The following is a 12,759-nucleotide window of genomic DNA, read 5'->3' as shown; positions in this document are numbered from 1 at the left end:
AAACCAGCTGCGTCTGTCTAATGTTGACTGTAGGATAAATATTATTGCTATCAATCTTCTCATGTAACAGTTTGCAACTCAGGAACAGAACATTCATTCAACAATCTTGGGTCTTGAAAACTGCTGACTGCCAATCTTCTGTGCTGGGGGGTTGACGATTTTTGAGAACTTGTAGCTTCTTTGCAGCAAAATTTGAAGCGTTGTCACCTGTCATGGCTACATCTGAGTCTGGACAGACATGGATGTAAACTAACTTGAAACTGCTTGGCAGAGGCATAAAACCATGAGGTGTTAATTCTATTTTTGGGGGGCTTATTTCCTGTACATTATGGCTTGTAATCGCTAACAGGACCTGCATTGGGACACATCAGTCTGCAACTGTGTGGCTCATTTATGTATTTTATTTCTAGTTTTTATACAACAAAGGAGCTCTTTTAGGAAAGAGAAATAAGATATGCCAAGCTTTCAGTGCAGAGACCAATCGCTGTTGTGATGTTTTTTGAGATTTGTTGACTGTAAAAAAATATATATATATACTATTACCAGACTCATCCTTTAACTTCCTCTGTTTTGCTGGGGCTCTAGAGGTGGAGTTATTCTGTAGTTTATCAGCTGTGATGCACAAGAACAGAAGAGGGAAGATAAATGATTGTGTTTCTTATCAAACATGAGCAATCGTCCTCCTTTGGGTGAAGTCTGTCTTAGTAAAAGAACCGCTCCCTTAACTACACTTCCCCACCTACCCCAAATATAATCTATTACAGTATTATGTTTCTTAAAGCACACTTACTACTGTGAACTGTCACCTCTTACTGAACTGTACTCAATTTCTGTCCAAAAATCATTCAGCTTCCCTCAGCTAATTTAATTTTAAATGCGTGAGTCGCCCTCTTCTGGCCAAAGCTATTTATTGTAGATTAGATTTTTCTTCCATGTTTGCAGTAACTCAACAAAATGTTACTTTTAAAGGAACAAAAATGAGCAAGTTTTTATGTTTATTATCATTGAAATGTTTATTGAAACGCCTTGTGCTCCCAGTAAGGATCAAATAATAAAAGGAGACTCAATGTAAAGCTTGCACAGCCGATCTGCAGTGAACAGACCTACTATCAAAGTCTGGGATACAACATTTCCTTTGGATTGCGCTGGTTCAGAACAAAAAAAGCAGATGGTTTATGTAAAAATGAATATCATAGCAAATACCACAGTGAGGGGAGGAGAAATGATCATGTCTTAAAAATTGATGACAAAATGAAACACAGTTAATGGTACGAAACAGGAGAGCGGTAATGAAAATAAAAACGAAATAAAAAGTACTGTATCGGCAATCTTGATCACACATACACACATATACACACTCACTTGCAAACACACTCATACGCACACGGGCAGGCGCACGCACATGCACACACGCTCACTCTCACGCACACACTTGCGCGCACACACACACACACACGAACACAAACCCACAGATAAAATGTAGTGATTGAAAATAGTGAAACCCTGGTAAAATCTAATGGTATCATACATCCACGTCTTGTGTCTGAAGTGCAGAAAACGAAATGAAAAAAAAAACTAAAAATGGAGATAAATTCAGATGAATAATGAAAAGCATGCCCATCTTCACTGGTCTAACCCAACTTGAAACGACCACAAACCCAGAGTTTTGCCCTCTCTATCCTACCCAAACCCCAACCTCTACCCCTTTACTCCACCCTCACCTGCCCCATACCCTCATACCCTTCTCATATCATACCCACATCCCCGCCTCACCCTCATCCTACCCTCCCCCCTCCCCCTGAACACCTCAACATGTCTGCTCAATTTCAGGGTTTCCTCTGGGTCGCAGATAAGCGCCCGGCTGAGAGGAGGAAGCAGGCGGGTCGGCGAGGCAGAGACGAGGCTGGTTCCAGCTCTGGTCACCATTTATCAAAAACATGTCCAGTTCAGAATACAGAGTGAGGACTGGGAGGGAAGAGGAGTCTTGTTGTGTGTTGAGGTTGAAGGTTGTGAACCTTTTTCTGTTTTTACAGTGGAAAAAAATGATCATGTGTTAGTCTAGATGTGAGTATTTGGGTTAGTCTTGTGCTGTGTTTGTGGAGGCATGGTGGGTGGTGGGGCGGCAGTGGAGGTGGGGTCGGCGTAGCTCAGGGCCTTGTCCCTCATCCCTTGGCCCCAGTCGGAGAAGGGGGCAGGGGCAGGTTTATAGGGCTTGCGTCTTGAGCTCGATGGGCTCCCCGCGGGTGTCCTGCTGGGTCTCGCTCTCGGGGGGCCGGCTGCCCTTCAGTGTGGCCAGGCGCTCGGACAGACCTCTCATGCGTGGAAACAGCATGAAATCGTACAGGAGGGCGCCCATTGCACCTCCTATCATGGGGCCAACCCAGTACACCTGCCAGCAAAAAACATCACTTAACACATGCTTCTGTCATTGATAACATCAGATCAATGTCATCAGTGATTGCGTTATGTTGTATTTTCAAATGTTTGTATCTTTTATTCTTTTCTTTAGTTAAGGTCCCTGGAAAATCCTATTGAGGGTTTCTGTCTCGCCTGCACACATGAACTCTTTTATAACTCTTTTTTTCTGTTGTTTTTTTTAGATCTAAATGTGCAAGTAAAAAAACTTAACTAGTGTGACTGCAGGTCTTACCCAGTGGTTGATGAAGTTTCTGAAGAGCACGGCAGGGGCGAAGGACCTGGCAGGATTCATTCCAGCACCGGTGTAGTACATCTAAAACACAAGACACTTGTTACTGCATTGTGTTTTAAGTTTTTTAATTGTCACTTGAATATGTGTTTCCAAGTGTCTCACCCCCATGAGGTGTCCAATGGTGACGGAGAAGCCGATGGATAGGGCGGCAGATCCCAGGCGTCCATTCCTCCTCTCATCAGTCACGGCAAAGATGCACACCACAAGCTGCATGGTGAGGAAAACCTCCACTGTGGTGGCCATTCCCAGACTGATGCCCGGCTGCAGCTGCAGGTACACAAATGAACAAAAACATTTTTTTGCGCAAGTCAAAAAAATCTTCAAGCTATATTGAACACAAACTACTTTTCCTTTTATTCAGAAAAACTACAAGTTATTGGAAATAATTAGGCATACTGTATTTTGTTTTTTTGTATTTGAATCCATTGTTTCAATAGATGGCCTAAACCTAAAACTCTAAAATGTTCACCATGTGCTCCATCAATGGAAAAACTTCTACCTCACTGCTCCCATCATCTGTGTCCTTGTTTCCTTAAACATCCATGACGGGTCCTTACCGTGTTCATAGCCATGTTGCCCCTCATGTTGCCGGGTGTGACCCCGTACAGCACAGCAGCCCCGGCTACAGCACCCAGGCACTGGGCAGCCATGTAGAAAATGGCACGGAAAAGAGACATCTGTGAGCCAACAAGGTAGGCGAACGTGACGGCAGGGTTGATGTGGCCGCCGCTGATGTGGCCGATGGACTGGATTAGAGTGGCAGCTGCCAGCCCGAAGCACAGGGCCACATGGAGGACATGATGAGGCCCGGTGGTCCAGCGCAGGGCGGCACCCATGCCGAAAAATACAAAGAACATGGTCCCGAAGAACTCTGCGAAGACCGCCCGCCAAAAATTCATGGACCGGAACTCCCACATGGTGACTGTTCACTTGAGGCTCTCCACCAGATGAAGATTCTTTAGGAATAAATCTAGAAAAGGTAACCTTTCCGGTCCTCTTCAGATGCCAAAAATAACAAAAAAGGATCTCCCTTTCGTAGTCAGCTAACTCAGCCGACGGAAAACAATCAGAGAGTCAGCTCAAAGACGAAACAGGATTTCAGGACGTCAACGGACGAATCCACTCAACGGATCTTTACCAAGCCGTGAACTGGGTTGGTAAAGTCAACTCAGCTGCTTGCCACCTCTATCCACCTGTCGCAAAGACATAGGTGTGAGATAGTGTGGGAGTGTGGGTGGAGATCTCAGGTGAGATGAGTTGTCAAGAGGAGGTGGGCATCAATGCTAAAGGGGTGTTTCTAAAGTAGAGACGGGGATAGACAGAGTGTCCGGTGGACCTTTTAGCCTCTCTGACGGAGGGGAGAGGGCCAGACAGGGGCTTTATAATACCCCCCCAGGGGCCCCAGGTGACGCCATAATCCCCCTGTAGGGCCAAGGGCGGGGGGCGGCAGTGCTGGACATCCTAAATCAAACAAACTTAACCCCTCTGTCGCCCCCCTTTAACAGAACCAAAAGAGCGGCAGTGTACCCGAGAAGAGAAACAGATAAAGCGAGAATGATTGGAAATCTGTGAAAAGCATTTACTGGGAGACATTTCGGATAAAGAGACAACTGGAAGATTTGCGTCTTATATTCAGGGGGGAGTTGGACACTTGGAAGAACAGCCACAGTGAAGAGCAGCTGGAGCTGCAGGGAGAAAGTTTTCTTTGGGGCATATGTCATCTGTTGACATATCATAACTGTCATAATCAGGGGACACAAATGCTGATGGACAAGGACAGAAAACACACACATGCATGCACACACACATACACATATACACACGTGCAGATAATACAGTTGGGGCCCCGGACGGAAGTGCCCAAAGCTAACAGTGCTGAACTGACCCATACACTGAAATGCCTGACCCTGTGAAACCATTGTCTGAACGCAGCATGTGGGCCACGTATGGACGGAGACAAAAATACATATTAAACTAAAACACAGAAGCAATGGACAACAAAGCATTTTCTTAAATTTGCAAAGGTTAAGTTCGGCATTTATTGCTTCTGGATGATAACTAGTCATCTTTAAATGGAGGGAAGTGTCAGCGGTCATTGCTGAGGCCTGTGATTGTGAACACTAAGACGTGAACTTGACATTGCCTCCGAGCTCAGAGCCGTCACTGTGGCTGCTCCACAGCCGACGGCAACGTAGCAGAGACAGCAGAAGATGGAAAAAACAATGGAGGGGGAAAACTGAGAAAATGAGGAACAACATCAAGCAGCAACCCAACAATAATTCGCACAACACAGCGGATTGTGTGTTCTGTTGCGGCTTCTAGGAGGTGCTCGGCATTATGTGAGAGTGTGTGTTTGTTGCGGGAGGATGTACGACTAAAGCCCTGAAAGTTCTGCGTGTGTGTGGAGCTGGGGCAAAGGGAGAGGTGCAGCAGGGCAGCAGGGATGTGTGGGGGGACGTGGGGTTACTGACGGCACCGGGGGCATCGCGCTGACCAGTCGAGAGCCATCACTGTTGGGGGGGTGAGGAGGGAGGGTGAGAGAGTGATGAATGCAGAGTGCTGAGCTTGCTGTTTTGACTCCCTTTTATACATGTTAGAAAGAACACACACAATGCAAAATGCTGGCAGCACTGCAGCAGTTATAGCTATTGTGAACGTTGTGTGTGTGTAAATAGTTTACGTACGTGTGTGTATTTAAATTACACTGCTGTAGTGATACTGACGCTAACATGGTCTTATTTTAGACTTGCTGTCATATCCAGAAAATAGTGTAAAATATATGTACCTCAATTATGAATAATTATACATAATAAATGTACTTTATATTATATTAATTTCAGTTCATCAAAATTATAAAAGAGATCATTGTCACAAAATTAAGACATATGTCTATATATCACTAAAGGTTACATATATGTGTGTGTGTGTGTGTGTGTGTGTGTGTGTGTGTGTGTGTGTAATTATTACATGTAAACCATATTTTAATTGTTTTCATGTTTCTACGTGACTAATGGAAACAACCATTTTTAATATTGGTCCATTACTGAGCGTAAGCACTGCAGCCAGCAGCGACGAAACTGGCTGTACGCATACACTTGGCATGTTAACATCTTTAATTTACATTCACTAAAATAACTTGTTTTCCCACTGACAGGATCAGTTGGTATGTTTTTTTTCTTTTTCCTTTTTCTTTTTTAAAAAATTGTATTTATCTCTTTTTCTCATTAACATGCGTCTTCTTGCTAATATATTTTTGCCTGTCATCTCTTGTTTAATTCTAATTTTTGTCTGACCTTTGTTCAGTATTATTGTTTGGTTCCTATAGTTAAATTCCCACTGCAAGAAACCCTTCTTACTTCTGCTTTGTTTTGTTTGTCAAAGCATTTTTTTAAGTCCTTTATACATTTTTATTATTATTGTTAGTTGGCATAAATTGAAGGTGCACACACGCCACAAGTGGTAATATTGCAGCCTGTGTCCCAGCTGTAGTCCTCTCACCAAAATCTGGACCAAGATCAAAAAATTGTCATTTCCATTTGTCACTTAGGCACAGACACATGGGAATAGAGTTCAGGTCGAAAAATACCAAATTTACATCTTGAGACAAGAGAAAAGAGGCAACAACACACATATGTGGAAGGATTACACGAAAACAAAAAAGTATTGTCTCTCACACCCTTATTATATCCATCATATAACAAACTGTCTTCTTTCTTTAGAGCCATTACAGGTATGAAGGCCCATTTGATTGTGAATAGGAGGCCTGAGAGGCGACGGCCGCTAACAGCCACAGACATGAGAGAGACGTTGGACTGATTGAGAGTATCATTGAACCCACAGTGCAGGGAAAGGACCTCTTTAGCATTTCAAAGCATTCACAGACACGAGATGAAAATGAAAATGGCACACATGAGGCTGTTTTTCAGCAAGGATTCAATGAGCTTCCATTATACATTTTAATGATGTGCAAATTTGAAAGTGACAATGCTGAATCTCACACTATTGGCTACACCTTCACATGCACTAATGACAGCCGACCAAGACCTAAAAGGTCACATTAAAAATACAGCTTTCTCATGTGCAACAAAAACATCAAGGAATGAGTCATTTTACCCAGAATGTGCTCGTAACGCGTCACCTTCTGGGTCTTTTCCACTTTGCTTTATAGGGAAATATTGAAATAATACTCTTTCACTAAATATGTCTGTTTTAATTAGTTTTCCTTTGATTTTACACTGACTCATAAAAAATGGCTGTTTAGGTCTAGAAGTCTTGTTTTAACAGAATATTTACTTTGTTTCAGCTCAGTGACAGACTGACATTTGGACAGTATCTGAAGTGGAGCAGTCCTCCAACACCAGAGATACAGTATATTTCACTGGGTGTAAAATCTGTATCTCCAATTTGAGGTAAATCACACTCTTCAGACAACTAATGTACAACTATTTGGATAATTTATAAATTGTATTTTAACCAAAAATGTTGAACATTAATTGATTCCAGCTCTCAGCAATGATGACTTGCTTGTTTTTTGTTGTTGTTTGTTTTATATAACTGTAAACTGAATTCATTGAATTTTAGACTGTTGGTCAGACAAAACATTTAAATACTTAATCTGATGTTCTGGGTAATGATAACGACAAATTCTGACATACAGAAAGGATCCACCAGATTAATTACATTAAGATGTATTTTGGGAGCTCAGTGTCTTTCTAAGACAGTTCAACAGGAGGAGCCGAGGATCAAACCATCAGTATGTCAATTAAAACTTCATAAGGTGTTACTACTTCCACTTAAGTAAAGGATTTTAGTATTTTTCTATCACAATACAGTAATTCTTTATAAAGTGCTTTCCAACTCAAAAGTAACACTAAATAATGGATAAACCCCGACACCTATTTTCCCATGAGATCGTTTTCGCCTCCCTTGAATGATTTGGAGTCACTGCACAAACCTGACAGACGAGCTGCACACTAAGCACGTTTATAAGAATCACTGTAATACTGCAGAATGTGTTTTAATGTGTTGTTTTTCTTTCATGTGTCCTCAGTTGTTTTCTTGTTTGCTGGCCTGCTTGGCTCTCATGGCATTCTGTGTGACCGTGGACAGAGACGATCCCGTCATGCTGGCCGTCTCCACAATCCCGATGTCCTTACAGGTCAGACAGGCCACCAGCTTCTGCCGAGAAGCGCTGCGTGCAAAGAAAAACTCATGGGACCCCCCAGCAAGTATGGCACCAATCACTGGTCCGATCCAATAAACCTAAAAAAAATGAAACAGGTTATAATGAGATTTAAGGGACATTTTCGACACTATGATTACTCTATATGGAGAATGAAACAGGTAAAAGTTTCTTTCAAAGTGACAAGTACACAAGTATTGGCAACTATAAAAGTCTCAAAATGCTGTGACTGACATATTATGCATAACATTATTAGATACTGTTAGACTGCTGTTGCTGCTCAATGTGAAGCTAGATTTAAAGTCTTGATTTAAAGTTTTTAAATGACCCCCCAAAGGGTCATAAAATACATATGAGAGGTCATGAGATGATTGATGGAAAAAGAAAGAATATCAGTACTTCTGCAATACAATTTTTTTCAATCAATATCAAATATTAATTGATTTGGATTAGTCAGTGAATATTATTGCTATGTTGTTACGCTGACCATTAGTGGACCTCAAACATAAACAGCATTGTTAAAATCCATGAAGAAAGATTTGGATTTCACATCTCTCTCTCTCTCACCCAGTGGTTTTCCCAGAAGCCCGTAATGATGGCGGGACCCAGAGAACGTGCAGGATTCATACTAGCACCAGAGAACCGTGCCTGAAAACACACACACACGCGCGCGCGTGCGCATATTGTTGTTTAAAATATGCAAAAAACAACACAAGCACACACTTTACAACTAGTTATCAAGGGAAGATGAGAAATCTATATAGATTTGCTTTTCAAGTTATTCTGTATTTAAACTCTTATTTGTTTACCATATTCCATGTGAATCATCATCTTTTCCAGACTTCTGTATAGCAAATAATTAATTTAATTATATGCAGAAAGGTAAATGAAGTTCTAGCTTATTAGCTGGAAATAATCAAATAATTTTGCAAGGTATCTTTGTCTTCACTTAATAGCCTTTCATGGTACCCAGTTACATCACTAAAATTGTAATAATATAGTATTTTATTTTAAAAAAACATAGAAAACGTAGTAATATACTATTTCATGAAGAACATTGTAAAAGAAAAAAAACTTACAGTTTTGTATGTACCCTGCCGAAACACCCCATAGCATAGAAATTTGTATAGAGGGCCAAAAACACCATAATTTGGGATGTCGAAAACAAATGACAGAAAATGCAATACTATAGTATGGCGAAAAATGTCAAAATTTGACATGTCACAAAAACAGCTGGAAACTGCCTAAAATAGACTGTTGAGACACGCCACAGCAAAGAAAGTCACAAAAAATGCCAAAAACTAAATAATTTGGGATGTCGAAAAATTGACCGAAAAGGCAATACTATAATATGGCGAAAAACGTAAAAATTTGACATGGCACAAAAACAGCTGGAAAGCACCTAGAATAGCCTGTCAAAACATGCCATAGCATAGAGATTTGCAAAAAGGGCCAAAAATATGCATGGGGAATGTTGGGAAAATGACAGAAAATGCAATACTATAGTATGGCAAAAAATGTCAAGATTGCATGTCCAAAGAACAGCTGGAAACTGCCTAGAATAGCCTGCAAAAAAAACATAGCATAGAAATTTCTAAAAAAAAAAAAAAAAGTAAAAGCACCATAATTTGGAATGTCGAAAAAATGACCGATCAGGCAATACTACAGTATGGCAAAAAATGTCAAACTTTGACATGTCCCAAAAACAGCTGGAAACTGCCTAGAATTGTCTGCCAAAACATCCCATAGCATAGAAATTTGCAAAGGACCAAGGACACCATATTTCACCGACATTTCCAAAAAACTGCTGAAAACCCAATAAAACCTCATAAAATAGCATACCAAAACACGTCATAGCAAAGGATTTTGCAAAAACAGCCAAAAAACATCATAATACAGCATGTTGAAAAAATGACCAAAAAGCAAGGCTATAGTATGGCAAAAATGTCAAAATATGACATTTCCAAAAAACTGCTGCAAACCACAGAAAATCTCATGAAATAACATGCGGAGAGATGCCATAGCAAAGGATGTTGCAAAAACAGCTTAAAAACATCGTAATATAGCATGTTGAAAAACATGACAGAAAAAAGCAAGGCTATAGTATGGCAAAAATGTCAAAATATGACATTTCCAAAAAACTGCTGCAGACCACAGAAAACCTCATGAAATAGCATGCCGAGAAACGCCATAGCAAAGGATGTTGCAAAAACAGCTTAAAAACATCGTAATATAGCATGTTGAAAAAAATGACCTAAAAAGCAAGGCTATAGTATGGCAAAAATGCCAAAATATGACATTTCCAAATTTCTACTGAAAACGACATAAAAGCTCATAAAATAGCATGCCGAGACACGCCATAGCAAAGGATTTTGCAAAAAAAGCCAAAAACACCATAATAAAGCATGTTGAAAAAAATGACCTAAAAAGCAAGGCTATAGTATGACAAAAATGTCAAAATATGACATTTCCAAAAAACTGCTGCAAACCACAGAAAACCTCATGAAATAGCGTGCGGAGAGACACCATAGCAAAGGATGTTGCAAAAACAGCCAAAAACATCATGATATAGCATGTTGAAAAAATGACCAAAGACGCAAGGCTATAGTATGGCAAAAATGTCAAAATATGACACTTCCAAAAAACTGCTGCAAACCACAAAAAACCTCATAAAATCGCATGCAGAGAAATGCAATAGCAAAGGATTTTGCAAAAACATCCAAAAAAATCATAATATAGCATGTTGAAAAAATGACCAAAGAAGCAAGGCTATAGTATGGCAAAAATGTCAAAATATGAAATTTCAAAAAAACTGTTGCAAACCACAGAAAACCTCATAAAATAACATGCAGAAAAACGCAATAGCAAAGGATTTTGCAAAAACAGCCAAAAACATCATGATATGGCATGTTGAAAAAATGACAGAAAAAAAGCAAGGCTATAGTATGGCAAAACCGTAAAAAAATGACATTTCCAAAAAACTACTGCAAACCACAGAAAACCTCATGAAATAGCGTGCCGAAACATGCCATAGCAAAGGATGTTGCAAAAACAGCCAAAAACATCATGATAAAGCATGTTGAAAAAATGACCGAAAAAAGCAAGGCTATAGTATGGCAAAAAAGCAAAAAATGACATTTCCAAAAAACTGCTGAAAACCCCATATAACCTCATAAAATAGCATGCCGAAACACGCCATAGCAAAGGATTTTGCAAAAACAGCCAAAAACATCATGATAAAGCATGTTGAAAAAATGACCAAAGAAGCAAGGCTATAGTATGGCAAAAATGTCAAAATATGACATTTCCAAAAAACTACTGCAAACCACAGAAAACCTCATGAAATAGCATGCCGAAACACGCCATAGCAAAGGATTTTGCAAAAACAGCTAAAAACATCATAATTTAGCATGTTGAAAAAAATGACCTAAAAAGGAAGGCTATAGTATGGCAAAAATGTCAAAATATGACATTTCCAAAAAACTACTGCAAACCACAGAAAACCTCATGAAATAGCGTACGGAGAGACGCCATAGCAAAGGATGTTGCAAAAACAGCCAAAAACATCATGATAAAGCATGTTGAAAAAATGACAGAAAAAAGCAAGGCTATAGTATGGCAAAAAAGTAAAAAATGACATTTCCAAAAAACTGCTGAAAACCCCATATAACCTCATAACATAGCATGCCGAAACACGCCATAGCAAAGGATGTTGCAAAAACAGCCAAAAACATCATAATATACCATGTTGAAAAACATGAAAGAAAAAAAGCAAGGCTATAGTATGGCAAAAATGTCAAAATATGGCATTTCCAAAAAACTGCTGCAAACCACAGAAAACCTCATAAAATAGCATGCCGAAACACGCCATAGCGAAGGATTTTGCAAAAACAGCCAAAAACATCATAATATAGCATGTTGAAAAAATGACCAGAGAAGCAAGGCTATAGTATGGCAAAAATGTCAAAATATGAAATTTCAAAAAAACTGTTGCAAACCACAGAAAACCTCATAAAATAGCATGCCGAGAGACGCAATAGCAAAGGATTTTGCAAAAATAGCAAGAAACATCATAATATAGCATGTTGCAAAAATGACCGAAAAAGCAAGGCTATAGTATGGCAAAAATGTCAAAATATGAAATTTCAAAAAAACTACTGCAAACCACAGAAAACCTCATAAAATAGCATGCCGAGACACGCCATAGCAAATGATTTTGCAAAAATAGCCAAAAACATGATAATATAGCATGTTGAAAAACATGAAAGAAAAAAAGCAAGGCTATAGTATGGCAAAAGTGTCAAAATATGACATTTCCTAAAAACTGCTGCAAACCACAGAAAACCTCATAACATAGCATGCCGAAACACGCCATAGCAAAGGATGTTGCAAAAACAGCCAAAAACATCATAATATAGCATGTTGAAAAACATGAAAGAAAAAAAGCAAGGCTATAGTATGGCAAAAATGTCAAAATATGACATTTCCAAAAAACTGCTGCAAACCACAGAAAACCTCATGAAATAGCATGCCGAAACACGCCATAGCAAAGGATGTTGCAAAAACAGCCAAAAACATCATGATATAGCATGTTGAAAAAATGACCAAAGAAGCAAGGCTATAGTATGGCAAAAATGTCAAAATATGACACTTCCAAAAAACTGCTGCAAACCACAAAAAACCTCATAAAATAGCATGCAGAGAAATGCAATAGCAAAGGATTTTGCAAAAACATCCAAAAAAATCATAATATAGCATGTTGAAAAAATGACCAAAGAAGCAAGGCTATAGTATGGCAAAAATGTCAAAATATGAAATTTCAAAAAAACTGTTGCAAACCACAGAAAACCTCATAAAATAGCATGCC

At 39.5% G+C, this 12,759-nt stretch overlaps 2 protein-coding genes across 5 annotated transcripts in view; both read right to left on the bottom strand.

The window, feature by feature from the left end:
* Nucleotides 1-1,546: 1,546 nt before the first annotated feature.
* mipb (major intrinsic protein of lens fiber b) lies at nucleotides 1,547-4,063 on the bottom strand. The gene is made up of 4 exons (XM_042491823.2): nucleotides 3,268-4,063; nucleotides 2,813-2,977; nucleotides 2,651-2,731; nucleotides 1,547-2,389 (listed from the first exon to the last, which is right to left on the bottom strand). Exons 1-4 carry the CDS (start codon nucleotides 3,625-3,627, stop codon nucleotides 2,204-2,206), a joined length of 792 nt encoding a protein of 263 aa, XP_042347757.1. The 5' UTR covers nucleotides 3,628-4,063; the 3' UTR covers nucleotides 1,547-2,203.
* Nucleotides 4,064-6,652: 2,589 nt separating this feature from the next.
* Nucleotides 6,653-12,759, bottom strand: part of LOC121946417 (aquaporin-4) — a 32,069-nt gene continuing 25,962 nt past the window's right edge. For 3 of the 4 annotated variants that reach the window (XM_042490963.2, XM_088081982.1, XM_088081981.1), the window contains 2 exons: nucleotides 8,460-8,540; nucleotides 6,653-7,972 (listed from right to left, as the gene is read on the bottom strand). In XM_042490963.2, the coding sequence (XP_042346897.1) occupies nucleotides 7,757-7,972; nucleotides 8,460-8,540 (297 nt within the window). In that variant the 3' untranslated portion in view covers nucleotides 6,653-7,756. The remainder of the gene's footprint in view (nucleotides 7,973-8,459; nucleotides 8,541-12,759) is intronic. The other variant, XM_088081983.1, reaches the window with a different exon arrangement.

The sequence above is a fragment of the Plectropomus leopardus genome, chromosome 9 (assembly GCF_026936395.1).
Source record: "Plectropomus leopardus strain MGB_pleo_1.0 chromosome 9, ASM2693639v1, whole genome shotgun sequence".
In the NCBI taxonomy this organism is placed as follows: Eukaryota; Metazoa; Chordata; class Actinopteri; order Perciformes; family Serranidae; genus Plectropomus; species Plectropomus leopardus.
Note: the sequence above shows the minus strand (reverse complement) of the source record. Positions and strands in the feature narration are given on the sequence as shown.